Source organism: Pteronotus mesoamericanus, unplaced genomic scaffold (genome assembly GCF_021234165.1).
Source record: "Pteronotus mesoamericanus isolate MK-2021 breed Mesoamerican mustached bat unplaced genomic scaffold, CSHL_Meso_final contig_59, whole genome shotgun sequence".
Lineage (NCBI taxonomy): Eukaryota > Metazoa > Chordata > Mammalia > Chiroptera > Mormoopidae > Pteronotus > Pteronotus mesoamericanus.
In genome coordinates this window covers 6,950,756-6,978,243 of record NW_026555206.1, presented here as the reverse complement: position 1 = coordinate 6,978,243, position 27,488 = coordinate 6,950,756, and the positions used below count along the sequence as shown (strand labels likewise).

At 38.1% G+C, this 27,488-nt stretch overlaps 2 protein-coding genes across 2 annotated transcripts in view; one reads left to right on the top strand and one right to left on the bottom strand.

Annotated features, from left to right (window-relative positions):
- Nucleotides 1-7,165, bottom strand: part of SHLD2 (shieldin complex subunit 2) — a 137,653-nt gene extending 130,488 nt beyond the window's left edge. Inside the window, exon 1 of the mRNA XM_054580480.1 lies at nt 7,071-7,165. The gene's annotated coding sequence lies outside the window, so the exon portion shown is untranslated. The remainder of the gene's footprint in view (nt 1-7,070) is intronic.
- A 409-nt stretch (nt 7,166-7,574) lies between these two features.
- The window catches only part of GLUD1 (glutamate dehydrogenase 1), a 36,576-nt gene continuing 16,662 nt past the window's right edge, over nt 7,575-27,488 (top strand). Inside the window, exons 1-4 of the mRNA XM_054580479.1 lie at nt 7,575-8,112; nt 24,768-24,848; nt 25,386-25,441; nt 26,194-26,257. Coding sequence (XP_054436454.1) covers nt 7,665-8,112; nt 24,768-24,848; nt 25,386-25,441; nt 26,194-26,257 — 649 coding nt within the window. The 5' untranslated portion in view covers nt 7,575-7,664. The remainder of the gene's footprint in view (nt 8,113-24,767; nt 24,849-25,385; nt 25,442-26,193; nt 26,258-27,488) is intronic.

Genomic DNA, 27,488 nt, shown 5'->3' with positions numbered 1-27,488 from the left:
TCATTGTGTGTTACTATACAACATCAAGTCCAATAAGGCTGTCATTTCTGCCATTAGCACAAAGACAAGAACTCCTAATTTCAACATAAAGTCCAGATTAGTCCTCTTGTTAATTTAAGCCACTTGCTTTTGTGTTACATCTACGAAAATAAATTACCGATAGCTGCTTCAACTGAAAATCTGCTGAACTCGCTTGAAGACTTGACATTTCATTATAAATCCAAGATTTTCCCCTTAAATTGAAGATAGGTTTCTATTCGGTCCACTTGTCTGGCAACAGAGTAAACATCATAGATTAGAGTTCCTACGTTTCAAACTGTCAACGGTAAAAAGCTGCTCCAAAAAAAAGCGGGGGGAGCATAATGTTAAAACTATCATCACTATATGAGATTTCAAAGGGAACTTGACTCTGCATATTTCTCAATGTAGAGAACATGATTGTTTTCAAAGGGAATTGTAATCTGCAGATTTCTCAGTGCATTGAACATAAAACTTCAAGCATCATAACTCCCAGTGTCATGTTTAACAATATTTCATCCCTCTTAAACCTTGTATTCTAAGGAAATATATTATCACAATAAGCACAGAGCAGGTCAGTTATTTTTGTGTGGCAAATAGGGGAAACCCTGTTTGTTGCCAACTTAGTATTTATTCCTTCCACTCTTTTTTCTTTGCTGGCAGAACCTGCCAGTACTTCATTAACTAAAAGTGCCGGGAAGTCCTCCTTCTAGCCTCTCTCACAGCAAGAGCATGGGCATTGATCCATTCTTAACTGGTGGGGCCTAAGGGAACTGAAGCTGGTAGGCAGGCCTTTGAAAAAGGTTTTATTCCCAATAAAGAGATCTGTATGAGAGGAAACTGCTATTCTTCTACATAGTACTTAGCTGTGTCTGCATAGGTACTTTGGAACTTCTGTAGCAATTTTACAACTGTGAGGAAAGATATCATCAATGTGCTGGATATAACACAGAGAAAAGCACTTGGTTGCTGGATGTTATCATTGAGTCATGTACCAACAACAGAACAGCCTTACCTCTAGAATTCTTGTTAGATTATAGCTATTTTAGTTAGTTTATGGCTTTGGTTTAAGCAATTTTTTGTTGTATATTACTACACCAGGACAAAAGCTTCCTATAACTAACAAATATCTGTTCACTCCATGTTATCTAGATTAGGAAGTTAGACCGCTGCTACTTAGGTGAATCGAGCCATTACCAGTGTCTTTACATTGATCTCTACTGCTTCATTCATGTTTTTCTTTTCCTTTGACAAAGGAGCAAATTCAATGTAATTATAGTCATATCTATGCTTCATAATAAAGTCTGTTTTTTCCACAACTCTCCCATGATGCCTTATGTGAGAAGGTACTTCTTGTTTCCCTAGTGTATTTTCCAGATGCCTCTGCTTTTAACAGCATCACAGAAGTTCCCATTTTTTAGCTTACACTCTCTTACTATACAAACTCCAACCACATATTGAAATCACAACAGATCTAAAATTTCCAAAGAGAAAATGCTAAAGAGAATAAAAAGTTGCTTTTATAAAGGGTTGTCCACATTGACCAATAAATAGAGCTGAATGATGAGGCATCCTGAATTAATAAGTGAATATGCTATCCTTTTTTACATATAAGAAAAACAAAAAATTTAACCTCACCTAAAAAAGAAAAAGACAGACATGAGTTACATACAGGTGAGTTCAGAATCGTACCTGAATACAGTTAATTTTTAAGAGACCTCGGTTGTTTCTAATATTTTTCATATTTACTCACAACATGGAAAAAATCCTCAGCAAGCTGATAAAAATCTTTGTTGAATAATATTCAGCAATGCAGCAAAATGAGAACTTAACCAAACTAGACAAGTACATATAACTGACATTTGATTTATTAGGAAAAAAGTTTTTTAAGAGGAAAAAGACTACAAACCCTGAAATAGTCAGATCCTTTCCTTTGATGTATTTTCCTCTACTGTTTTTTGTTTACTCCAAAAAACATGCTCACTACAGAGGAAAAAAATCAAAATTACAAATTTTTCTGAAATCAATTAGAAACCCAAAAGCAAATATTAGAAAAACTTGTCCTGAAAACTATGGCACATATGCTTTAAAAACAATCCACAATGCACCAAAATTACCAATATTTGAAAAAAAAAACAGAAGTAGGTGATATTCATTTTCAAACAAATTGCTGTTTAAGCCAAACTGTTGTGATGATCAAATTGCTTTTAACCAAAGTATATGCTACCATGGTCTCATTTATCTTCAGGCATTTGTATATGGTGTTCCCTTAGCACAGAGTACTCTTCTCTCCCCACATTCACCTTGCTGATTAATGAAGTAGTGGCAAATACTTGTGAACTAAAACTTATTAAAATTTAGTAACATGGGGACATGATTTTAAAAATCAGTATTTTTTGTTTGTTTTAAAAGCTCTATTTCAATATTAGATATTTGATTTGTGATATAATTTAGTTTTATTATATCATTCTTAATATCTAGATAGGGTAACAATTTTTGCCAAATAAAACTAAGCAACTTTATAAGAAAATAAAATTCTGATGACTATTAAATTTTTTCTATGTTCAAATTTACTACTCATACTTAAGGTAAAGTAGTCCTGGGATAAAAGAGTCTGAAAACTGATTTTCTGTGTAGTAATAGGTTATTCACAGCAGTATCACTGTTACTTCAAGATACTGGAAACAATCCACATATCCATCAATGAGAGACTAGCAAAAATAATTCTCACATATCCATACAATGAAATACTATACAACAGTAAAAGAGAATGAGGAGCAATTAGGCAATAAAATAAAATAAAACACATCCTGAGTTAAAGGGAGAAGTAAAACTCTCTATTATATTCTAAAAAGACAAACTATTGCTGAGAAAATTTAAAAGACCTAAATAAATAAAAAGACATCTCATGTTAATGAATCAGAAGATGTAATATTGTTAAAATGACACTAATTTACAAATTAATCTATAGATTTGACATAATCCCAATAAAAATACCAGCTAGCTTTTTTGCAGAAATTGACCACCTGATCCTAAAATGTCTGTGAAAATTTAAGGGACTCAGAATAACCAAACAATCTTGAAAAAGAACAAAGTTGGAAGACTCACACTTCTCAATTTTAAAACTTACTGGATAAGGATAGGTATATGGGCAAGTGGTAAAGAACTGAGGAGTCCAGAATAAACCCTCACATTTTGATCAACTGATTTTCAATAAAGGGCAAAGACAATTCAGTGGGGAAGAAATAGTCTTTCGAACACCTGGCACTGGAACAAATAGCCACATGCAGAGGAATGAAACTAAACTCTTTACTCACTGCATATACAAAAATCAACTCAGAATGGATCAAAGACCTACATGTAAAAGCTAAAACTATAAAATTCTTAGAAGAAAACATAAGTATAAATCTTCATGCCTTCTGATTAGACAATGATTCCTTAGACATGACACCAAAGCACAAGCAACAAAAGAAAATATTTATAAATTGGACACCATCAAAAAAGTTGAAAGAAAACACCTGCAAATCATGTATTTGATAAGGGATTTATATGCAGAATATACTGTATAAAGAACTCTTACAGCTCAACAATAAGAAGACAAATAATCTACTTTAAAAATGGGGAAAGAGATGTCAATAGACATTCTCAGAAAAAGATATACATTCCTGACTGGTGAGGCTCAGCTGACTGGACATCACCCCAAAAAAGGCAAAGGTCACAGTTGGATTCCAGGTCAGGGCACGTGCCTAGGTTGCAGGTGGTCCATGGCTGGGGCACATGTGAGAGGGAGCCTATCGATTTTTCTCACTCACACTGATGCTTCTCTCTCACATCAATGTTCTTCTCCCTCCCTTTCCTCTCTCTCTGAAAGTAAGTAAAATCTTTTTTAAAAAAAAGACAGACAAATAGCCAATGACACATGTAAAGCTGCTCAACTTCATTAGCCATTCAGAAAATGCAAATCAAAACCAAAATGAGCTACACTTTCACACCAGATAATAACAAGGGTTGAGGAGGATATGATGAAATTGGAAGCCTCATACACTGCTGGTAAGAATTAAAAGGGTGCTGCAGCTGCTGTGGAAAACAGTGTGGCAGTTCCTCAAAAGGTTAAACACAGGTTACCATATAACCTAGCAATTCCACTTCTAAGTATATACTCAAGAGAATTTAAAATATATGCCTAAATAAAAACTGGTACAAGCATGTTTGTAATAGCATTATTTACAAAGCTAAAAAGTGGAAATAACCCAAATGTCCACTGATGAATGAATTGAAAAAATGTGATACAGTCATATAATGAGTATTCCTCAGCCATAAAAAGAAATGAAATACTGACACATGCTATAAAATGAAGTTTTAAAACATTATGCAAGTGAAATAAGCCAGTCACAAAGGAAAACATATTGTATGATTCCATTTAAATGAACTGTCCACCATACACAATCCTCAAGAGACAGAAAGTAGAATGTACTAGATTTCCAAATTATATTATTTTTTAAAAAGCTACATTGTTCATGCATTTATGTTATGTCTTTCTACATACTAAAATTCTTTTTCTAAAATATTTTTAAAAGCACTTAGAACCACAAAAGCATGCTATGGATCAAGGAGAAAAGACCCAGAATTTTAAAACAGCTAAGGAAAACTCATAAACCACAAAGGCAGAAAATTTATGTCTGTTGAATCTTATCAAATGGCCAACATTCTCTCCAAGTTAAATTTTGGCATACTTCTGAACTGGAAATTACTACCAATAATTAAACTTTAATTTGCAAAATATCTGTATATTTAATAAAGGCATTCATCAATGTAAAGCTTAAACTCACTGGACTTTACAGCAGAGTAAATGATTTTAAACTAAGTGCAACAACTACTTTAAATATTTATTGGAATAGTAAAAATAGCATACCTTTGAAGTCAGATACATGGGTTTGAATCTTAGTCTGCTGTTAACCAGCTAGATGATCATCAGTTTACTTGGTCTTCATGATCCTCCCCCTCCCCACTTCTGTTACATCAGGAATTAGAATACTGGAGTGTGAAAAGAACCGCTCCAACTACTTACAAAATGGGGGTACAGGGTAATGTCACTTTTTTAAAAACCCACCTGTACTGTTTGAAATTTCATGCATGTATTAATTTTAAAACATAGCATTTTAAAAACAAAAACAGCTACTTTACAAGGTTCTTGGGGGGCCATTTTGTAAGATATCTATACATAGGAGGCTCCAATTAAAAATAATTTCCTCACTCCTTCCATAGCCTTTCAACCTTCTTTAATACAGGTGAACAAGACTTGGAAGAAGCAAAGTTAAACATTTACTTTTCTGAAAGCAGTGGTTATAAAGAAAAAGGGCAATAAAACTAAGCTTTTAAACCACTTTCCTCAAAGCATATCAAAGAATTTCATCTAGAGAGAAAAAAACGTCCATGTGTTTACAGATTCTAATCACTCTATTCTGGAACATTAAGGTTTTGGGGGACAGCGGAGGTACAATATTAATACTATCAAATGAAAAAGAAATTTAGTAACTTAATCTTTTGATGAACAAGACAAATTCAGGATTCAGTTCAGAGAATATTTTTCACTAGAAAACACAATGCAAATATAAACTGTGACTATCTTTTATCTAGCAAATAAAGTAAAATATCAGCTGCATCTTTTTTGCTTTGAGTACACTGAGATAGATGAATGTAATTTAACTGGTCCAGGTTGTCATCTTATACTTTACAGGATATTGTGACACTTAAGAACATTCTCTTTCATATTCTAACAGATAAATAAAGTGAATGTCAGAAAGCAAAATAGTTTTGCAGGTCAAAAAGGTGGCTTTTAAAACCACCAAAATATAATGGGATTGCTAAAGCTAGTATTTGGCCTTTGGTAGCTGTCTTAAAAACTGAGATGTTAAGACTTTTACAAAGCTCAAATTTACCCATAGGAGCATTTCTCATCAAGTGTGCCTAAGTACCAAATTAAACCTTCATTTAGCTTAAAGTTCACAAACCCTATTCTGGACCATTTAATATAAACATTACTGAGAAAGAATTTCCTAGAGTTTCTTTGTTTGTAGACTTTTCAAAAACACTGCTCTGTTGATGTAACAAGCATCAAAACCTGAACAGAATTTGTACAACTTAGTTTGAACCAAAACTGACATTGCCAGGAACCCATGGGCAGCTTGTGGCCCCGGATAGCTCTGAATGCAGCCCAACACAAAATCGTAAATTTACTCAAAAATCTTTATTTTGCTCATCAGTTTTCGTTACTGTTTGTGTATTTAGTGTGTGACCCAACAAAACTCTTCTTCCGGTGTAGCTCTGAGACGCCAAATGGTTCAACGCCCCTATGAGAACACCAGTTTTACAGTTTCTTGTCTGCCTTTGGATTAAAGAGGGACCATAAGGAAGATTACTTGAAAGTGGTGAAAGCAAGGCAGGGATCAGGTTACAGACAGTTAACATTAAGTGCTCTCTACACAGTGGTCACCTTTTATAAGAAGGAGTCTGAAAGGGGGTATTTCAAAGGTGTATTAACTAAACAGAGGCACAGAAACAAAGGACAGGGCCTGCTTAAGGCAAAGATAAGCCTTTTACTAAAGGGGCTCCATGTCAGGGGTGTGACTACCCACCCAGTTAGGAATTTATGATTTATTACAGCATCCTTTTTCCTCCACACTTAAAAGGGGAAGCACGGTCAGTAAATTTTAGAAAACTACAACAGTTATTTACATAACTATTTTATCTCAACCTCGCCGAGGGATTAAAGGGGACAAAATTAAAAAGTGGTAAAACCCAGCCGGTAAGGGATTCTCCTAGATTCCAGGCTTTCTCCTTTCCAGCTTCTGCAAGCCATCTCAAAAATCCAGCTCCAGATGACGTTTAATTCTTCGCAGTCTCTGTGCCAACAGCCAAGCCCTAGGCCGGGCCTTCAACCGCGGCTGCACCATCTTCCCCCAGGACCGCCCCAGGACAGGCCCAGGAGTTGACAGGCTGGATGCCCCGCCCCGCCCGAGGGCGGAAAGGAGGGACACCCATGACTCACTCACCCTGGCGAGATGCCACACAGCACCACCTTCGCTCTCACGAAGTCTGGAGACCGGCGTCGCAGCGCCCTCCACAGTCCAGCGCGCCGCCGGTCCGGACTGGCCCCCTCCCCCAAGAAAGTGCCCCTCAAACCCCCTCCACCCCTCCAAGCGCGGGCCACGCACAAACCTGAGACACCGCCTCTTGTCAATCCACGCCACTGGCGAGGGCTCTCGCTCCGCCCCTTGGCTTCGTGAGCCTGCGCGCCTGGTGCCCGCGCCTGCGCGTCCCCGAGTGCCCCGCGCGGCCCCGCCGGCACGAGCCGTCGTCCGAAAGACCCGGCTGGGCCGTGGCGGAGGCGGAGGCGGAGGCGGAGGCGGAGGCGGAGGCCCGGCTCCCAGGGCGGTGCGAGCCCCCGGACCTGCCATTCACAGGCGACGTTTGCCCGCGGCCCGAAGGTCCATCCTCCTGGTTAGGCGGTGAGCGCCGAAGGGGAGGGGACAGCTAGGAAGGCAGGAAGCTGCGGCTTAAAAGGGCAGCCCGCTCCGGGCCCTTCCTCCCCACCACGGTCCCCGAGCTTCCGAGAGCTCCTCATCCGCGGTCTCCGCCCCGCCGCCATGTACCGCTGCCTGGGTGAAGCGCTTCTGCTGTCCCGCGTCGGGCCCGCAGCCTTGGGCTCGGCGGCATCCGACTCGGCCGCGCTGCTGGGCAGGGCCCGCGGGCAGCCCGCTGCCTCCGCCCCTCAGCCGAGGCTCTCGCTGTCCTCCCGGCGACACTACAGCGAGGCGGCCGCTGACCGTGAAGACGACCCCAACTTCTTTAAGATGGTGGAGGGCTTCTTCGACCGCGGTGCTAGCATCGTCGAGGACAAGCTGGTGGAGGACCTCAAGACCCGGGAGAGCGAGGAGCAGAAGCGGAACCGGGTGCGCGGCATCCTGAGGATCATCAAGCCCTGCAACCATGTGCTGAGCCTGTCCTTCCCAATCCGGCGCGACGACGGCTCCTGGGAGGTCATCGAAGGCTACCGAGCCCAGCACAGCCAGCACCGCACACCCTGCAAGGGAGGTGAGCGCCGCTGACCTGAACCCCTCGCGCCTTCCCCTGCCGTCCGGCCCCCTGCTTGCCCGGGGGCCACTGCTCAGCCCCACCCGGGCAGGCACTTGCCCTTCCCCCACGCTCTGCTCCCTCTCAGCCCTCACCTCGGATGTGTCTGGCTCGGATGGGTAGTGATTCTTCCGCCTTAATCCACCAGAGTTGGTCGTATCTCTCTCTCCCGTACCTGCACCTGTGTTGATGCTGTGCGCAGAGTAGGTACTGCCTTGCTCTTTTGATCCTGGTGTGTGTGACAGTGTGGGTCCTGACAAAATGCACTTAGAAAAAGGAATGACTGGACCGTCAGATTGTGCCTCCTGCAAGTTTTTTTGGGTTTCTATGACTCACCTGAATGCAGACTATGAAATAATTAGTTTAAGAATTTTCACCCTTTTTACCTCAGTGACAGATGATGCAGTAACATACGAAATGACTGTCTACTAGGTTTAAAATCTAGACGGTTTTATTAACCAAATGAATTTACTAACTATACTTGGGTCTTTTAAATTAAGTTATATTTCGACCCTGACAGCTTTTTGTTTTGTACAAATACAGGAGCAGTGTAACATCTCTGACAAACACCGGGCGTCCTGACAGTAAATCTAAAGGGTTTTGACCGCAGGATGGCCCGCCAGCCAATCGAATGAAATAGCCCTGGGGGTGTGTACTGCTTCTGGCTAGCACCGGATTTGAGTTTGGAGAAAAGATAAGTAGGTGAAGAAAGGAGTTGAGTCCAATTTGGTAACCACCAAGTTATCCTATACATAGTTTAAATTTTTGAATGTCGATTTGGCTTCTACTTTCATATTGCTTTCTTTGAGAAAGTAAGAGCGTTTTGTTTTTTCATTTTTACTCCAATAAAGTGCTTAAAAGTAACCTAAAATACGGAGGTGAAGCGTCTTGCTGGAGTTTGCACAGAGGCTGTAGGGCTGTGCCCTTTGTCTCTATAAACCTGATACAGGGTTCTATTAAACCACCTGACTCCTAAGGATAATTTTTAGAAATCTGTCTACCAGAAAAAAATTGAGCACTGCTAGCATTCTCAGCTGGGGAACAAAGGTTTGCTCAAACTGTTCAATGATTTACTTGCTGAATTTGCATTGACCCCACCCACTTTTTAGGACTTGCTTGTAGAAGTTAATTATCCTTTACCTCTGTGTCCTGTTCTAAAATCAACGTTTGAACCACTTTGACCTCTAATATCCCTTTCCAGGTCCATAAGTACATAAAATATACAACTGTCAATCTCCTACATTGCCTTCCTTCTTCCTGCCACTCCCTTATTCTCTAAAGGTAGGATACAAGCTCAGGTTTCCAAGAAAAGCAAACAAGAATGTTAGAGGAAAAAGCAAAGTTAGCAAATATTAAACTTCAATGATTCTTTAAAATGAACATAAAGTTCCTATTACTATTTTGTTGTCAGTATTTTCCAGTTGCTGAAAAGATATGCAGATAAACTAATAAATCTTTTTTTCTGCAAGTTCTGATTTAGTCCAGGAAGTTCTTTATACTCCAAGCCCTCTCCTATCTTTATAAATCACAACCCCACAAACTCCCGAAAGCAACTAAAGTTTACCACAGTTTGTCAGTCCTCTTCCTTTTGTCACCACAGCAGTTTTTAATACCAAAATATTGAACCTAGCAACAAATTGCATCAGCCACCCTGAAGCACTGTTATGGCCCTTGTTTGTAGTAGAGTGTAAAATACAATTTTCTGTTCCATTATCCCATTTACAAGAAGGCATGCCACTGAAAGTTCTATTAACTCTCAACATGTAAACATTGAAGAAACTGAATTCTGGTTGATAAATAGTAGCAAGCATTGCAAGATAATATAAAAGAAAATTGACCTATAAAGTGATAGGTTTATTTTCTTTCAGAATTTGAAAGCATGGAGAGAATAGTCTTAGGAAGGATTATATCTCTATAAAAGCCCTTAAAAATATTTTAGTGTGTTTAAGATAATGAACAGTATCCTAAATAGATAATCAGGGAAGAATTGGATATTGTAGACTTACATGCTTTGCTTTCATGGCATTCCAGGATCCTTCTACCCATTTATCACCCTTGTCTTTTTTAGAGGGAAACATCGATTTATTGTTCCATTTATTTATGCATTCATTGGCTGATTCTTTTGTGTGCTCTGACCTGGGATCAAACCCACAACCTTGGCAGATCAGGAGGATGCTCTAACCAACTGAGCTGCCCTGCCCCTGCTAGGGCCTGTCACCCTTGTCTGATTGCAGAGAATATATATTTTTAAGAGGAACTTAACTTTCAGTGGGGTTTTTCTCCAATTAAATATTTAAATTTGTTTTTGACATAAGAATATATTAAGAAATGAGATTTTTTAAAAGGTGCTTTGCGTCAGAGGTCCCCAACCTTTGGGCCTTGGACTGGTTCTGGCTTGGGCTGCACAGCCCCAAATGAGCTTGCTTAAATGTAATGCACTTGAATCACCCCGAATCCATCCCACCTCACCTCCATCCATGGAAAAATTGTCTTCCATGAAATTGGTCCCTGGTGCCAAAAAGGTTGGGGACCGATGGTTTGCCTAATCCCTATAAAACTTCACTAAGTCTTTCCCTCTTAAAGCATACTTTAGAATACCTTAGCACACTTTTCTCTCCCCACTCTCGCTTACCTGCCTTCTCTACCAATGTTCTTTGCCCAAAAACACTTTGTCTGCTTCTCTTCATTCTTGTCCCAAGCCACAGCTTTCTGTATCTCATCTTTCCTCAAGAGTGACCCTAGATACCCGAGTTTTCCGAAATAAAATTCTCAAGGTTAAAGCAAAGCAACAATCAAATTATGATCTTTGTAAGGGAAACAGGTGGTTTTAAGACCTGAGGGGGAGAGGAGTTGTAACTGACATGTACTTTATTCCAAGTAAATATTTAATAATGTGTATTGCTTTTGTGCTTCTCTTTTCCCACATACTGTATTTATCAGAATCCGTTAGCTTTTCATCTATTAAGGATTCACAAAAGACTGCAGCAGGCTCTGAAGGAGCATTTTAATGGAGGCCTTAATATTTTCAGCAAAGATGAACATTGAGAATTTATTTATGTGTTTGAAAACATCCGGTATTATTTCTGTTAACTTTCTCAGAATGAATTCTGTGACTTTATTGGCCATGGTTCTATCTCAGTCCAATCTAACCTTTTAAAGGAAGTTTATCATTTAAAAGTCAGATTGAGGGGAAAGTACAGATAGTAGCAGTTCATTGATATTGGAGCAATTTAACTTTCTCTTCCAGCCTGTTCTTCCCTCTCCAGCCTTCATATTAAAACTATTAAGTTAAAATTCTGACTGAATCTTCGTATCATAGAATTTTCTAAGGTATCATTTAAATAAAGTTGATGGACTGTAAATAGAATCCTTTAATACATTAACCCTAAATCTTTTATTTAACTACAAATATCAGTAGGTGCAAAAAAAGTGTTTACTATGTTAACCCATTTACTTGTTTCTTTTTTAAGAGTCAGAATGCAAAAAGGAAACAGTAGGAGGTAGAAAGTCTTTGTTCTTGTCTTGAGCAACAGGATGCAGGGGTGGAGGCAGAAAGGGCATCTAAGGCTTGGTTAGTCCCCCTCAGCCTCTGGGATGTAACTGTGTGGCGGAATGATAGTACTTTGGGGAAGACTCCGCAAAGCCCTGATAATACTTTCACTGAAGAAGGAAAATATTTCTGGTGTATTTCTCTATGCTGAATTGACAAACCATTGAAACTTGGCTAATTTTGAATAAACTCACCCTTTCTAATATTTTGTTGAAGTGTGAGTGTGTGTCTGCATCTGCTGCCTCAGATAAAATGTAGCCTTTATAGGTAAATTAAATATAAGATTAACGGAACCCAAAAGTTCATTTACATAATAAGAATTTGTGTATCTTCTACCTCCTAGCCCTGAGGTTTTTTGTTGTTGCTGCTCTTATTTGTAATACTTTTTAGTTAAATATGGAACTGTGTTGCTATTATAAAGCCCTCCTAATTGGGGGAGGATGGGGAGGAATGAGGGTAAAAGCAGCCAAATGCCTCTAAACCAACTCCTCCCAATCTCTGCAGGCCAAACATACTAAGGAAAGAAGAGCTAAAATAATGGTGGAGATACATTATCAGATTGTGTGAATCCATCCTAGCTAGTTTGCTTTTCCAGTAAAAATCCCAGGTGTGGGAAAACAAACAATGCTCATTATATGCAGAGTACACTTTGCAGGAATGGGGGCATCAAAATTTGGAGGACAAGAACTAGTATGTATTAAACTCCAATAAAATTGGCAGCGTTGAAATTTTACATTCAAGAAATAACTATTGAACATGAACTTTCTGACTTATAGTGGGAAGAAAGTAGGTTTAGCACTTCCTTTTTTTTTTTTTTTTTTTGTCCCGTTATGTTAAAAATACTGAGGGTTCTGCCAGGGGTCAGTAAAAACTAAAAATAACTTGGATGTTGAAGAATTCCTAGGCAGTGCTCTCTCACATGAGATTCTAGGTTTCACCTTATTTATTTTACATTATAATTAGGTTTTCATAATACAAATAACAAAGAAAAAAGCCTCTATCATTTTAATGTAGTACATTGATTCCTAAATTGCCTGTAATTAATTGACAGAGTTCTCTAAGCCCTCAAAAAAACCCAATTAAAATACATATGTATGATTTGACTAGTCAGCTAGCAATGAAAGTTATAAAACATAAAGAGAAACATCTCTACTCCCAACCCTGTGCCACAAAATATCAATGAACAGTCTTAAATCCAAAACTTATTTGAAACGGGGCTAGATATCCAGATGAATCAATATTTTCCTCTTTTAAGGTGCAGAAATTTATGCAGATTGAAGTTCTCACTATCAAGATGTATGAAACATGATTGACCAGGCCAGGAAAGACTTTATGAAGGGCAAGAAAACCACCTGTTTACCCCTTTTTAATTACCTTTCACAGAGGCAGTGGTATCTGGGAGATTTTCCCTTCACTTCAGTAAAGGATTACTGAAAAGTAGGGGGTAACAGTAATAACTAACATATATTGAGCTCGATGTGTACACCAGGTGTTTTGCTAAGCTTTTCATGCACCATTGCTTTTATTCATTATAACAACTTCATGAAATACAATCTTGTTTCTGATTCTCAAATGTGGATCTAAGGCTGGAGTGTGAAGTCTCCTTTGGCAAGGTTACATAGCCAGTAAGCAGTGGAGTTGGGATTCAGATTCCAGTCATCTGATTCCAGCTCCCACCTTCTTAATCATTATTGTCTGAGATTTTTTTCATGTAAAAAGTTACATCTTAAGGTAAGCACTGATTGAGACCCAAGTCATACCATCAACACAATGATTCCTGACACTTGGGATCATTTGAAATTTGCTTAAAGCATTAGACCTACCTTCTTCCCAGAAAATTAATGCATATCTAAACAACTGTATATGAAACTCATTCATAGAAGATATCTTTAGCCCTAACCAGTGTAACTCAGTTGGATAGGAGTGGTGCTGTAGAGCAGAAGGTCACTGGTTTGATTCCTGGTCAGGGCACATGCCTGAATTGTGGGTACGGTCCCTTCTTGGGGTGCATACGAGAGGCAGTGTTTCTCTCCTTCTCTTTCTCCCTCTCTTCCCTTCTCTCCAAAAAATAAACAAAATATTTTTTAAAAAAGAAAAGAAAGTAACTTTAAAGGCCCATTTATTCTAATTAGTTAATGAAATAACATTTTATAGTTTTGCATTGAATGAGGTTTGAAGAGCTTCAGTGTCTAACAGTTTAATCTGTAGCCAGAACAACACATTTCTCAAAATGTTAATTACATGTGTCTGAGGGTTTTCAGTAAAATAATTTTTAAATGTCTTTCTTCCAAGTGGCTCTTCCTTAAAAACTAAGGTCTTTGTTTATCACGAATTGCTATTATTTCTCTTGATTATTGGAGAAAGACTGTGAGACCTAATTTTCCTTTCTTAGCTAGAGGAAAGCATGAAGATGACACAAGTGTAAATTATAAAGCTTGTCAGTAATATAATTCCTTTTGCGATTTATCATATCCAAATATGTCAATATACGCCTTTTAAAGAGCATTTTGTACATATTGAGCCTTAGGATTCCATGAACTCTTTTTTTAAATCTCTTGTACCAAGAGAAAAACTGTAAAGGAATAATCAAGGGTAATAGTACCCATATTGAGGATTTACTGAACTAGGAGTATGTTCATTACAAACTATAGGTAGGCTGTCTTCCAAATAAATCAGTTTTTCCATTATGTGGGTTTTTTCCTTTGTAGGCAACTTTTTTAAACTTTAAAGAACATTCTTTAGTTCATGGGAATTTCTGATACTTAATGTGTTTATTGCATGTCTGTTAATTGCCTTCTCTGTGTCAGGTGCCATGCTCTGTGCTGGAGAACTACCTTTAAGAGAGTTGGGTTTAAAAAAAAAAAAAAAAAGAAAGAAAGAAAAAAAAAAAAAAGCCCTGGCTAGTGTTGTTCAGTGGATTGAGCGCTGGCCTGTGAACCAAAAGGTTGCCAGTTCGATTCCCAGTCAGGGCACATGCCTGGGTTGTGGGCCAGGTGTCCAGTTGGGGGCAAGAGGCAACCACATGTTGATGTTTCTCTTCTTCCCTTTCTCTAAAAATAAATAAATAAAATCTTTTAAAAAAAACAAACACAAAGATGATTGTTTTGTTTAATTTTTCATTGATTTCCCCAAAATAGAGCAGAATTCAGAATCTCTTCTGCACTGTATCATTTTCTCTTTGCTTTAAACTCAGTAAATTTTTTCTATGTTTTCCTTTTCCAGAAACTGTCAATAAATGACAAATTGAAAACATACCAAACAATGTGTTGCTGTAATAGGAGATCAAAGAAGATACCAGGGAGAGACTGTCTTAGTTTGGAAGTAGGGAGGGCTGTATAGAAATTGAATAGGGGAAAGATTTAAGAGAGAGAAGCAGAGGTGTGGCTTCAGCCCAGGCAGGAGGCAGGACTGAGAGTGATGGGCTCATGTGGACACTGTTTGTGAATAGTGAGAAGTAAGGTTTTGTGACACAAGTGTTTATTTACTTGGTTTCTTGCATCATCCTCGCTCCTTTCCTAACAGAGCTCCTAATGTCCTTGTAATTCCTGAGTGATGGAGGGCTATAAGCATCTTTTTTCCTAACATTTGGTCTTCTCTAGTTCCTGACAACAGAGCTCCTTAACACCCTTGTAATTTCCTGGGTAATGGGAACATCTAGAGAGGCAATTCTTGATGGGTTCCTGGATAGCTTCAGGATGGCGCTGGTCACCAAAAAGATGAAGCCCTAATTAGAAGCTTGGGACTTTCAGCCCCACCTTCTAGAGTCCAGGGAGGGGAGAGTACCTGCAGACTTAATTAATAATGCATCATTCCTATGTGAGAGGTTCTCCATAAAATGCCTAAACTACTGGATTTAGAGAGTTTCCCAGTAGGTATTCATGTTGTCAGGAGGATAGTGCACCCCAAATTGTCAGGGACAGAAGCTCCTGTACTCAGGACCCTGACAATAAACCAGTAAACATAATTAAAATGTCTCCCTGAGTTCTGTAAGCCATTATCTGTAAGCAAATTATCAAACCTGAGGAGGGGGTTGTGGGAGCCTCCAATCTAGCCAAGTTGGATAGAACTGTGGGATAGAACTGAGCACTCAGCACTTGCAACAGAATTAGGGAGTCTTGTGGGAATGAGCCCTTATACCAACTCTGGTTAGTTGGTGTCAAAGTTGAGTTAAATTACAGGGCACCTAGTCTGTGTTCAGAGAGAACTGGAGAGTTGCTTGGTATAGAAAACCCTGTACATTGGTGTAAGAAGTATATGAGCAAAAAGTTTTTTTCCAGGTTTGTTGGGTGGGAAATGATAAGCCTAGGAGGAGACAGAAAGCCAGGCAGCAATGGAACTGAGAATGAAGTGATAGGTACTATCAGAGGAAATTAAAAATAAAAGGCAGATAAAACATTTTGAAGAAAGGATAGTATTACCCAACACGTAGGATATATGGATTGAAGAAGGTATCTCAAATTTCTGCCCTGAGACACTAGTAGGAAAAATGGTGGTGTCAGGGACAGAAAAGTATTATTAGCAAAGAAGAATGGGTTTTGAAAATAAAGTTTAAAGTGCACCTTAGGAACACTGGGAATACAGGCATATACTTTCTCACTCTTACCCTTGCAAAGCCCTGCCTCTGTCAGTTGTACCTGCCCATACCTTGTCTCCTGTCTCCCTATAATTCTTTTCCTCTCTTAATATCTATCTCAAATATCAGACAGACCTGTGAATAATTGATATGAAACTGGATATCTGAAATTTCGAGCCTTTACCCCTTTGAACCTTTTTATTGCAAGTTACTGTTACCGTTTGCTAAGTGTTTTCCAAGTTCATATTAATTTAGCATCATTTCCAAGATCTATCTGGTATGAAGTGGTGGCTAAGTTTACTGTTAACATTATCGGAATAAGGAATCTGTTAAAAATTAACAAGATCTCCCTTTAAATGCATATTCTTTATTCCATTCATTGGGCAGTAAGTTAAATACTTAAGCACAAAACAAAGCTGTATATTCTGTAGATAAATGTAGATACATAGATGCAGGATAATGATTTGGAAGAATATATACAGTTTTAAGTTGCTACAAATGGTCACCCCTATGTAGAAGACTGGGGTTACAGGTGGTATAATCAGGGGAGACTTCAGCTTTCTTTGTATTTAAATTTTGATGAAAAAATATGTTATATAATTTTAATGAAAAGAAGGAATGAAATAGTTTCCATTTTATTTTTCAAACATCAATTAAACATGTGTTTCCCAGAAAACTTAGATTTGTCTCTTCAAATTTCTTAAAATATTTTGGTAATAGATTGAAACACTGAAGTGTTTGTTTCCCTGTGCTCTTAAACAACCATACTTGGTTACTGTCAAAAACAATTAAAGTGTATGATTTTACGTAACTCGCATACTAAATGTTCCTTCCTGGTGCTGAATGAATTTTTATCTGAGACTTAAGAGTATTTTATATGACCATTACTTGGTGTTGAGTACTAGTTACTCACTGTTTCTGTCCCTGCTCTCCTCATTTTTAATTAAGTTGTGTTGTTCTGTTGCAAGTTAGGAAATTATATTAGTAATAAGGAAGAAAATAGGTTCTACTGAGTAAATGACAGGAGTGTTTGTTACTGCACGAATTTTTAGAGTTCTAAGGCTTTTCTGGGGATTCCATGCTTGTGATAGAGCTCGTAATTATTGAGTAAATAGTTTCTGAAAAGTTATGGAATACAGTTGGAAATTTGATTTCTGATGACTCACTCAAGCCCCATTAAAATATAGTTTCACATAATTTTAAAAACCATTTGAATTTTTGCAAATGTGTTTGATGATTCATCATAACAATGGTTACTTAGTCGCTAGGAGCTTTTTTTGTATATCTGGTTTTGAGTCAACTAGCAAAAGGAAAAACATTCAAGCAAATTCAAGTTGTGGTTTTCACTGACTCTTTTTAAGCTGTTGTGTTTCTTCATCACCACAGCAACTTTAGCTAGGTTTTGCTCTCGATTTTTATTTTTCCTAGAAAATCTTAATGTACACAAATTGTTAAGACTCCTGAGGATAGTAAGGAATATCTTTGCTAATTAAGTTAAAAGGCAGAGAAATGCTTTGTGCTTTGTGTAATTTGCAGATGTCTGCATTTCATTAATTTTTTTTTTTTGAGACATCTTGATACCAGTTAGCTCAAAATAGCTAATTTCTCTTGAGAATAAAAGGGATGATTTCAAAGTTCCTATTGTAAAGTAGGTATTTAATTCTATCACCAGCCTTTCCTCCAACTTTTCCAAGTTTGATAAATAATAAACACTGTCAGGTGGTGTTTCTTTGGTTTCTGGTGAACTGAAAGTACAGATTACTTTGTAGGTCCATCAAAATGATAGCAGCCCTATGGTCCACACCAGTATGATCATTCTATTCGCTTTTTAGTTTGGCCATCTTTTCATTGAAAATATCTGCCTCCATTCTTTGAATCCTTTACACTTGCCAACACTGTTGTTCAATGACTCAATTGATTTTTTTTTTCCCCCAAAATTAATAATGTTAGTTGTCAACAGAGGCTAACAGAAGTGCTCTGAGACTTTAGGATACAAAAAAGAAGAACAAAATTACCTTTCTCCATTTCTAGAATAAAACTTTCTTCCTGCTAGTTTCTGTCCCTGTGCTCTCATCTGATCTCTCTTTGCTCCTGCTCACCTTTAGCCTTCTCTGCCACACTTCCCATCCCACAGAAAAGGAAGAAAGGCTTGGTTTTATAAAAAGTGAGAATATACAGACTGCAAATATGATTCTTCGTGATTCATTCCAGTTTAAAACATTTTAAGGTTTCTGGTTTTCTTGTATGTGTGTGTATATTACCTGTTATTTGGCATTATTGAACAACTTTGTCTCAAATTGAGTATTCTTGAAGTATTAGGCATCCAAAAATGCTGTTTCCCTTTCTTTCAGAACTTTGAGATATGTGTCATAGCATTTTGTCCTTCAGAACTCCAATTCTGCTAATTTCTCCGAATCCACTGAATTTACAAATTTAGTGGAGTGTATCTTCTTTTGCAGTCATATTAGTATCAGGTAAAAAGGTGGTTAAGTATTTTTTTCAGGTGACAGTATATTTTTAGTAATTATCTTTGGCTTCCAATGCCAGTAGAGGAAGAACAACTAGCTTTCCCAGCATGTGGGTAACTCCTTTACTACTGGAGTTTGTTTTGTCTCAAGTATAGCTGCAGGGTAATTTATTTGTGGGACTCCGAGACTTCTTGTTTTTCAGATTAATAGCTTAAGTAACCGTGTTCTAGCATATCTGCCAATTTCCAGAAATAAAAACATTTTCATTCCACTGATTAGTTAGAAAATGAAAATGAAAACATGTTTCTTCTTTAGCGTAGGTGGTACTACCTGCATTTGAGCTGAGCCCCACCCTTGTCTGCTCCAGCACTTGTCCCCCTCTTCCTTGATAGCTCCTCCCTTGCCTCTGATTACTAGAAGTTCTTCATTGGTTCATAGCCTACGAAAAATGCCTGTGGTGTGAGGTAATATATGCAGTTCTTCAAAGTCTTGTGGTAGAACTCTCTAAATGGATGTGGCTGAGAGAGAAAATTTCATTTTACAAACCAGAATTCCTGGGTTCTATCCAGTGGGAACATGCTTTTTGTTTTATGTGCACAGTGTCTGACTCATCGTTCCAGAACTTTTGCAATGAATTTCACATTTTATTTACACCCTGTTGTATCAATAGAAGGAGTCTAGTGTCTAATTAACATCTGTATCTAGAATACAAGTTTCCCCTGCTACCCAAAAATAGAGTGTTTCTGTGAAACCTTCTATAAACTAAAATGGTGAAAATCAAAGAAACAGTTACCATTAATTTATATGGAAAAAATGTTAAGCGTTCCCAGACAAAATAACATACCAAATAACACATAAAACCTAAAACAACACTAACATATATTAAAAGCAGTGCCATTCTCACTGCTCAGGGTGCATGCTGCCTGTGTGACGGCTTGCTGCCAAACAAATGAACGGTTTGTGATTTTTTCATAAAAGTTAAAATCTCTATTTCTTTTTGTTAGGGGATACGTATGGTATTAGAATTGCTATCTAACAAGACATTCTTTAGTTTCCCACTGAATGTATTCATTAAAAGCACTAAGTAGGGGAAAGTAACTTTTCCCCCCACCTAAGAGAGCAAGGAAAATAACTCTAAAAAAGTAATGAAAAATGTGCTTGATGTGTAATAGGAGGAATATTAATTAATAGTAAACTGTTATTCTCTGCCCATGATTTACTATGAGAAATAAAAGAATCAATCTTCATTAAGTGTGTTTAAACACCTATCAGGTTAGACACTTTTAAAACTACGCACTTGCCACTACTTTGTAATACTTGTAATAGCAGTTATAATAGTTGAAATTGAAGTATTGCCACACATGCATTAACCTGTGCAATCCTGAACTGAAGCCTAAGAGCAGTGCTTGTGCCTCCTCCCCAGGTGAGCAAGTACAGGCAGCAGCAGATGCTGCTAGGTGCAGTCACTGGTTAGGAAATACTGAACACACATCCAACCCAGGTCCCTTGCCTAACATGATTTTCATGTTTTATTTTAAAGATACAAATACTTGGTCTTAATAATACTTACACCTTTTTTTTTGTGGGGGTCGGGGGGTTGGAGTACTCTTCAGGTCCCAAGGTCCTAGTACTTCCGCTATTTAATACTGAATGAAGGAAGTTTTTAACAGAGACCAGAGAAAAATGGGAAAAGAAGCAAGCTGTACGGACATTTGCTATTTGCTGAAAATAGTAATATACCGGTTATTTTGCATTCTTAATTTTTTAATTATATTTTATTGATTATGCTATTACAGTTGTCCAGTTTTCCTCCTTTGCCCCACTCCGCCCAGCCCTCCCCACCCGTCAGGAAATCCCCACACCTTTGTTCATGTCTATGTGTCATACATATAAGTTTTTGGCTACTCCATTTCCTACACTGTACTTTACATCCCTGTGGTTGTTTTGTAACTGGCAATTTGGATTTGTTAATCCCCTCACTTATACACCCATGTTTTAGATTCAGTTATTGATGGATATGTATTTATTGCCATTTTGTTTATAGTTTTGATACTCTTTTTTCTTAAATAAATTCCTTTAACATTTCATATAAAATGGTTTGGTGATGATAAACTCCTTTAGTTGTTTCTTGTCTAGGAAGCTTTTTGTGTGCCCTTAGATTCTAAATGATAGCTTTGCTGGATAGAGCAATCTTGGCCGTAGGACCCCCCTTTTTGTGACTTTGAATATTTCTTGCCAGTCCCTTCTGGCCTGCAAAGTTTCTTGTGAGAAATCAGCCGGCAGTCTTATGGGAACTCTCCTGTAGGTAACTAACTGCTTTTCCCTTGTAGGTTTTAAGATTCTCTCTTTATCTTTAAACTTTGACATTTTAATTTTGATGTGTCTTGGAGTAGACCTCTTTGCATCCATTTTGTATGGGATTCTCTGTGCTTCCTGGTCTTGCATATCTATTTCCCCAAATTAAGAAAGTTTTCTTTCATTATTTTTTCAAATAGATTTCCAATCTCTTGCTTTCTCTTCTCCTGGCAACCCTATGGTGTGAATGTTGGAATGCTTGAGGTTGTCCAGAGGCTGCTTACAATATCCTCATTTTCTGGATTCTTTTTTCTTCTGGTTGTCCTTATTGGTTGTTTTTTGCTTCCTTATGCCCCCAAATCATTGATTCGATTCTCAGCTTCATCTACTCTACTGTTGTTTCCCTGTAAATTGTTCTTTATTTCAATTGGCATATCCTTCATTTCTGACTAGATGTTTTTTACGCAGTTGAGGTCCTCACTCCTTGAGCATCCTTATAACCAGTGTTTTGAACCCTGCATCTGATAGATTGCTTATTTCCATTTTGTTTAGTTGTTTTTCTGGAGTTTTTGATCTGTGATTTCATTTGGGGCCGTGTTACTTTGTCTTCTCATTTTGGCAGTCTCCCTGTGTTTGTTTCTATGTTAGGTAGAGCTGATATGACTCCCCGTCCTGGTAGTATGGCTTAACATAATAGGTGTCCTATGTGGTCCAGTGCTGCAGCCTCCCCTATCACCCAAGCTGGGTACTCGAGGTGTGCCCTCCATGTGGGTTAAGTACACCCTCCTCTTGTAGTTGAGCCTTGATTCCCCTGGCAGGTCAATGGGAGGGATTTACCCAGATCATTCAGCTGCAAGGATTGGCTGTGACCACTGACCACCAACTTCTGCCCTCCGAGGAAGATCAGCTATACAGGGGCAGGGTGGTGGTACTCAGACGGGATCTGTAGCTGTCCACTGGCTGCACAGGCTCTGGGGTTTCCCGGGTGGTACAGCCAAGGTCAGTCCCCACCTATGTTCTTCCCAGGGCCACCCTGCATGGGCTACAAAGCAATCTCCAATGGCTGTTACTTGTGCTGAACTTGGACATTCCCAGGTGAAGCCAAGCTGTGAACCTACGCTGGCTACTGCTAGTGCCAGGCCTAGACCTCTTAGCAAGAGGTGCTGGGGGCTCTCTGAATCCAGCTGTTGCTATGAAGCATGAGCCAATACCAGCCATTCGTATGGAAAAACCACTGTTAACAGCTTGGGGGGGCCTGTAAATTGCATGAGGACTGGACCTCTGAGGATCTCCATGGCAGAGCAAATAGCGTTAACCAGGTTGATGGAGTCTCAGATATGGCACCTGCCTGTGGGTTCTGTGGCTCTGCTGGGGGCAGGGTTCAGAGAAGAAACAGTGGTTGCTGACCCCCAGCACTCACCTTGATGCCAGACACTGCATTTCCTCCCCATATGCCACCCATGCCTTTCAAGCAGCTACCCAGGGCACGGAACTCATAAGGAGTAAGTCTAAGTCTGTGTGTAGGTTCTTTAAGAGGACCTGCTCCCAGGAGTTTCTTCCAGCGACACAATCCTCACTGGTTTTCACAGCCAAAAATTATGAGGACTTATCTTTCTGGCACTAGAATCCTGGGCTGTGGAGCCTGGTGTGGGGCTGGGACTCCTTGCTCCTGAAATACCCTTCCTGAATTTTTATTCACCACATGTGGGTGTGGGACCACCCCATTCAGCATCTCCTCATCTTTGCCCCTCCTACCAGTCTGAATGATTGTGGTTTCTTTAATTCCATAGTTTTGGGACTTCATTTCAACTCAATTTCTGAGAGTTATAATTCTTAAAATTTTAATAAAAGCTAAGTTTATTCCACAAATATTTTGAGAACCTATTACATGTAAGATATAGTTTTTCTAAGAGGTCACCTTTCTCAGTATAATCATTTATTTTACCAATAGGCAAACAAAAATGTGTTTAGCTTCAGAATTTGCTCTTTATGATTTTTATGATAAAATTCTCTTAGAACATATCGTCTATGTATAAATAGATGTTTTCTGATACCTAAGAAACTAGCTTTTAAAAATGCGTAGGCCCTGGCCCGGTCGGTGGCTTAGTGGGTTGGAGCCAAAGGGTGTGGGTTCAGTTCCTTGTCAGGGCACATACCTAGGTTGCAAGTTTGATCTCTGGTTGGGGCATATATGGGAGACAACCAATCAATGTTTCTCTCTCTGTCTCTCTCTCACTCCCCCACCCCCCACTCCACTCTCCCTCTCTTCCTCTCTCCTCCCTCTCACTTTAAAATCAATAAATTTATCCTCAGGTGAGGACTTTTTTGAAAAATGACTAGGGACGTTTTCTCAAACTGCTAGTTCATTAGCTACTGTGTATTTCTATCTGAAAACTTTTTTCCCCGGATTTCTTTGAGATATGCCTGGGTCCCTTATTTCTTCAGACTCTTAGTGAAAGTTATAACCAACTTCATTCAGATACACTTCATCACACACACACACACACACACACGCAGTGTCAGGAAGCCCCAACCAGGGTACAGACAGCAGCCTCTCTCAGGCATTCTTCCACGGGGTAGAGGCACAGTGGACCATGGAGTATGCCATGTGACTTAACTGCCAAACTTGGAAGGGTGATTAGCCAAGACCCTAAAACCAAAGTAGTGGGCATACCTAATTTCTCTGTCCCCTCTACCAAACATGTACAATTCTAAACACAGAAATGTAAGACTTAGAGTTGTCTATCTACTTGGCCACCTCCCACCCTTGCAGAAAGAGTGAAAAGAATTGCTCATCCCCAGGAACTGCTCAGCATTCTCATTTTTCAGTTGAAAGAGACTAGCAGCCCTGGCCTGTGTGGCTTAATTGGTTGGAGCGTCATTGAGTAACCAAAGGATTGCGGGTTCAATCCCTGGTATGGGGACGTACGTTCCCGGTCCTGGCAGGTATGGGAGACAACCAATCCATCGCTCGCTCGCGCGTGCTCTCTCTCTCTCTCTCAGCAATGAAAAAAAGATATCCTTGGGTGAGGATTTAAAAAGAGGCTAGCAGTGGGTAAGGGAAGGAACAGGTAAGGTACTCTGAGTATACACATTTGAAGTTAAAAACTATTTAAACATCTGATGTCCAAGTTGAATCTGTTGAACTTGTTGACTATCCATTTGTCCATATCTGTATCTTACCAGAAAGCAAAATTCTTGAGCTCCCTACTACTAAATTACCCAATAAAAAAAGTATCAGTAAAAGAAAAATACAACCTTTGCTAAGGTAGTTGTCTTCATAAAATTATTTTAAAAAACCAAAATCTTCATTTGAAGGTAATTTTCTTGTGAAATCATAGTTACTTCTCACTGGGTTATAAATTTCTGAAGGACAGGACTAGTTCTTATTCCTCTCTAAGTCACCAGGAACTCTATTCGATGCTCTTTGCTACTCCGGCCAGAAAGCAAAAGCTGGACTTCAACACCAGTCTTTTTTCTCTTGGCTATCAGAATACTTAAAATCCAGTGCTCATCCTGTAGCTCTTCCTGGGGGGCTACTTGGCAATTTTTCTTTTTAACCTTTTATATTGACTTTTCAACATAAGCTCCTTTGCATGTTCTTGGAAGTAACCAGGGCGTACAATGTACAAAGTGTGGACATTTTCAATTCGTAGCATTTTTTTTAACCTGTTAGAAGGATGTTCTAAATACATCTCCTTTCTCACTTCCCTCCCTTTTTTTAAACCAGGTATTCGATACAGCACTGATGTGAGTGTAGATGAAGTAAAAGCTTTGGCTTCTCTGATGACATATAAGTGTGCAGTAGTTGGTAAGTGATCTCCTTTGTTATACTTAATAAGAATTCTTTGGGGAAATATGTTTATATACAAGGTTACTTTTTAAGATGTTAGAGAAATAGAATCAGAACTGATTTTTTTGTTGTTGTTTCATACTTTAAGGCTTACATCATTTTTCAATTAGTGTTAAGATTTAGTCTTTTTAAATGGGGAACTTTTTATAGCAACTAATTGGATTTTTTTAGGTATAGACCTTTGTTGAAAGCCTTTTTTATATTCTGTACATAAGACCAAATCATAGTAGATGGAAAATAAATTTGCTTTTACTTTCAGAAGTAGCAGAGTACACTGATTAAATATACTTTGTAACTTACCTCAGCTTATAATTTCTGTTTACTAGAATTTTAGAGTACAGCATTTTAGAAGAGGTCAGTATGAACTTATTGCCTGAATTTTTTGAAATTAAAGTTTAAAGCATCACACATTTTTGTAATATTGCATAGTGCTTTCTTCCTTTTTAATTTTGTAATCCTTTATATGGAATAACAACTTTCAGCCTTCTATTTCAGATGTGCCATTTGGGGGTGCCAAAGCTGGTGTTAAGATCAATCCCAAGAACTATACTGTAAGTATCAAAATGACATTTGTGTACATGGTGCATTTACAAAGGACTTGAAATTACAAAGTGTCTGTCCCCCATACCAGTGAGATTAATGGTCTCCATTGCTTTTAAAAGGAATGGAAAAACAAGTAAATAATTAACTCATTGAGTGTTTGCTGTATAAAAGGTCACCTGCTTAACATCAGTGTCCTTTTTCATTTTATTTCTTGGTTAAAAGGTCATTAATACCTTCATATTCTTAGGCAGTTATATCCATATTTATAAATCATTATGACCTGAGATTTTTGTATCAGGATCTCAAGATTCTAGTGAAAAATATATTAACTAATCTGATAAAAATCTTATTGTGTATCAGTTCCAAGATAATTAAGCTAATTGTTACTGTGTTTTATAGTACCAAATTAACATCTATATACAAACATAATAAGTATATATGATTTTATTATTTTAAAATTTTTCCCTGTAAATGAAAACATACCATAAGTATTGCTCATAGGGTCTTACATTAATAAAGAGAACAGGAACTTGGATTTGAATCCTAGTGCTATCTGTTGTCTGTAATAACCCATTTTCTGTTCTCTTTATTTTCTTGTCTTTAAAATGGAAATGCCTGCTTCATGAGTTGCTCTGAGAAGAAGATATATGAAAATGTCCTATAAATAGAAAACATGATGCAACTATTTTCTCTACAAGTGGCTTTTCTATTAAAGTTTTTTCCATTGATTTTGTTTTTATTTACTTATTTTTCTGTACAGGATAATGAATTGGAAAAGATCACAAGGAGGTTCACCATGGAACTGGCTAAGAAGGGATTTATTGGTATGTGTTGCTATGTAGGATTTCCCCATAAAATGGGACTCTCTGAAAAGTAATTGTCTTAATTTGAACCCCTGCTTTTATTTATATGTGAATGGATAGAATTGCCCTTTTTTCTTTCAGAAACTGCATTCTATGATAAGTATGGTGAGATACCTAAATGTATTTATGACACATCTCTACTAGAAATGTTCAGGTGCCCAGTGTGCAATGTAGACACCAAGAGAGTTCACGACCACCTCTTCTCCTTGTGGATAGTAAAGGTTTTTGGTCACTGTAATAGCATTGTACAATCTCTGTTGTGACTTCGAGAAAGACCAGGCCATACTTTTAGGAACTAAATAATACCTATATTATAAACATTTTTTAATATTTAAAAAGCAGTTTTACAGTAGTCATCCTATTGTTCTGATAGCAGTGGGACATCTGATGCCTTTGGAATTGGAGGCTTAAGCATGCCTTTGCCTTCAAAGCAGTGGGCACAGGTGGAGAGATGGGGGAGGCTCACACTGATGGCTCACTCTGCCATCACTGACTGATTTTGCAGATTCCTGAGATTCTTATTATTTGTTATTAGGAGGTTTTGCCAGACTAAATTTCTGAAGGTACTGATCTTCATTTGGTTGGTATTTTTGTATCATATTAATTATAATTTGTATCATACATTCTTTTTGTGACATAGGAATATTCTTTTCTGTGCTGTATAAATATTCATCAATCTTTAATTTTCAGTCTTTCTATATATTTCTGACTCTAGAAATATTCTGACTTGTTTTTAAAAACAAACCAAATTAATAGAATGTTTGCCTTTTCAACATAATTAAACTAAAGAAGACTCACATAGGAAAGATGATCTACTTTTCTTTTCCTGCCCCTGTATTTTTCTTCCCCAGTATTCTTCCCACTATTGATAAGTTCCTATGAACTTAAGATTCATATTCAGCCTATCAATAGCCTTCATAATTTTTTTATATCATATTTCTTCTTTTAAATCCCAGAAATATTTAATAGCCTTGAGAGGTTTCATATTTTATTCAGGTGTATTTATTGCCCATTATTCAAAGTATATTCAGCTTAACTTTCTCTATATTGACAAGTATCGTAAGAGTTCCAAAGGTTAAAAACTGATTCATTGAAACACAAAAAGCTTAAATACCAGCAATTTGACTTCTTTACTTATATGCAGAAACCTTACTCCGCATCAACCCACAAGGCAACTAAACTAGATATCTGG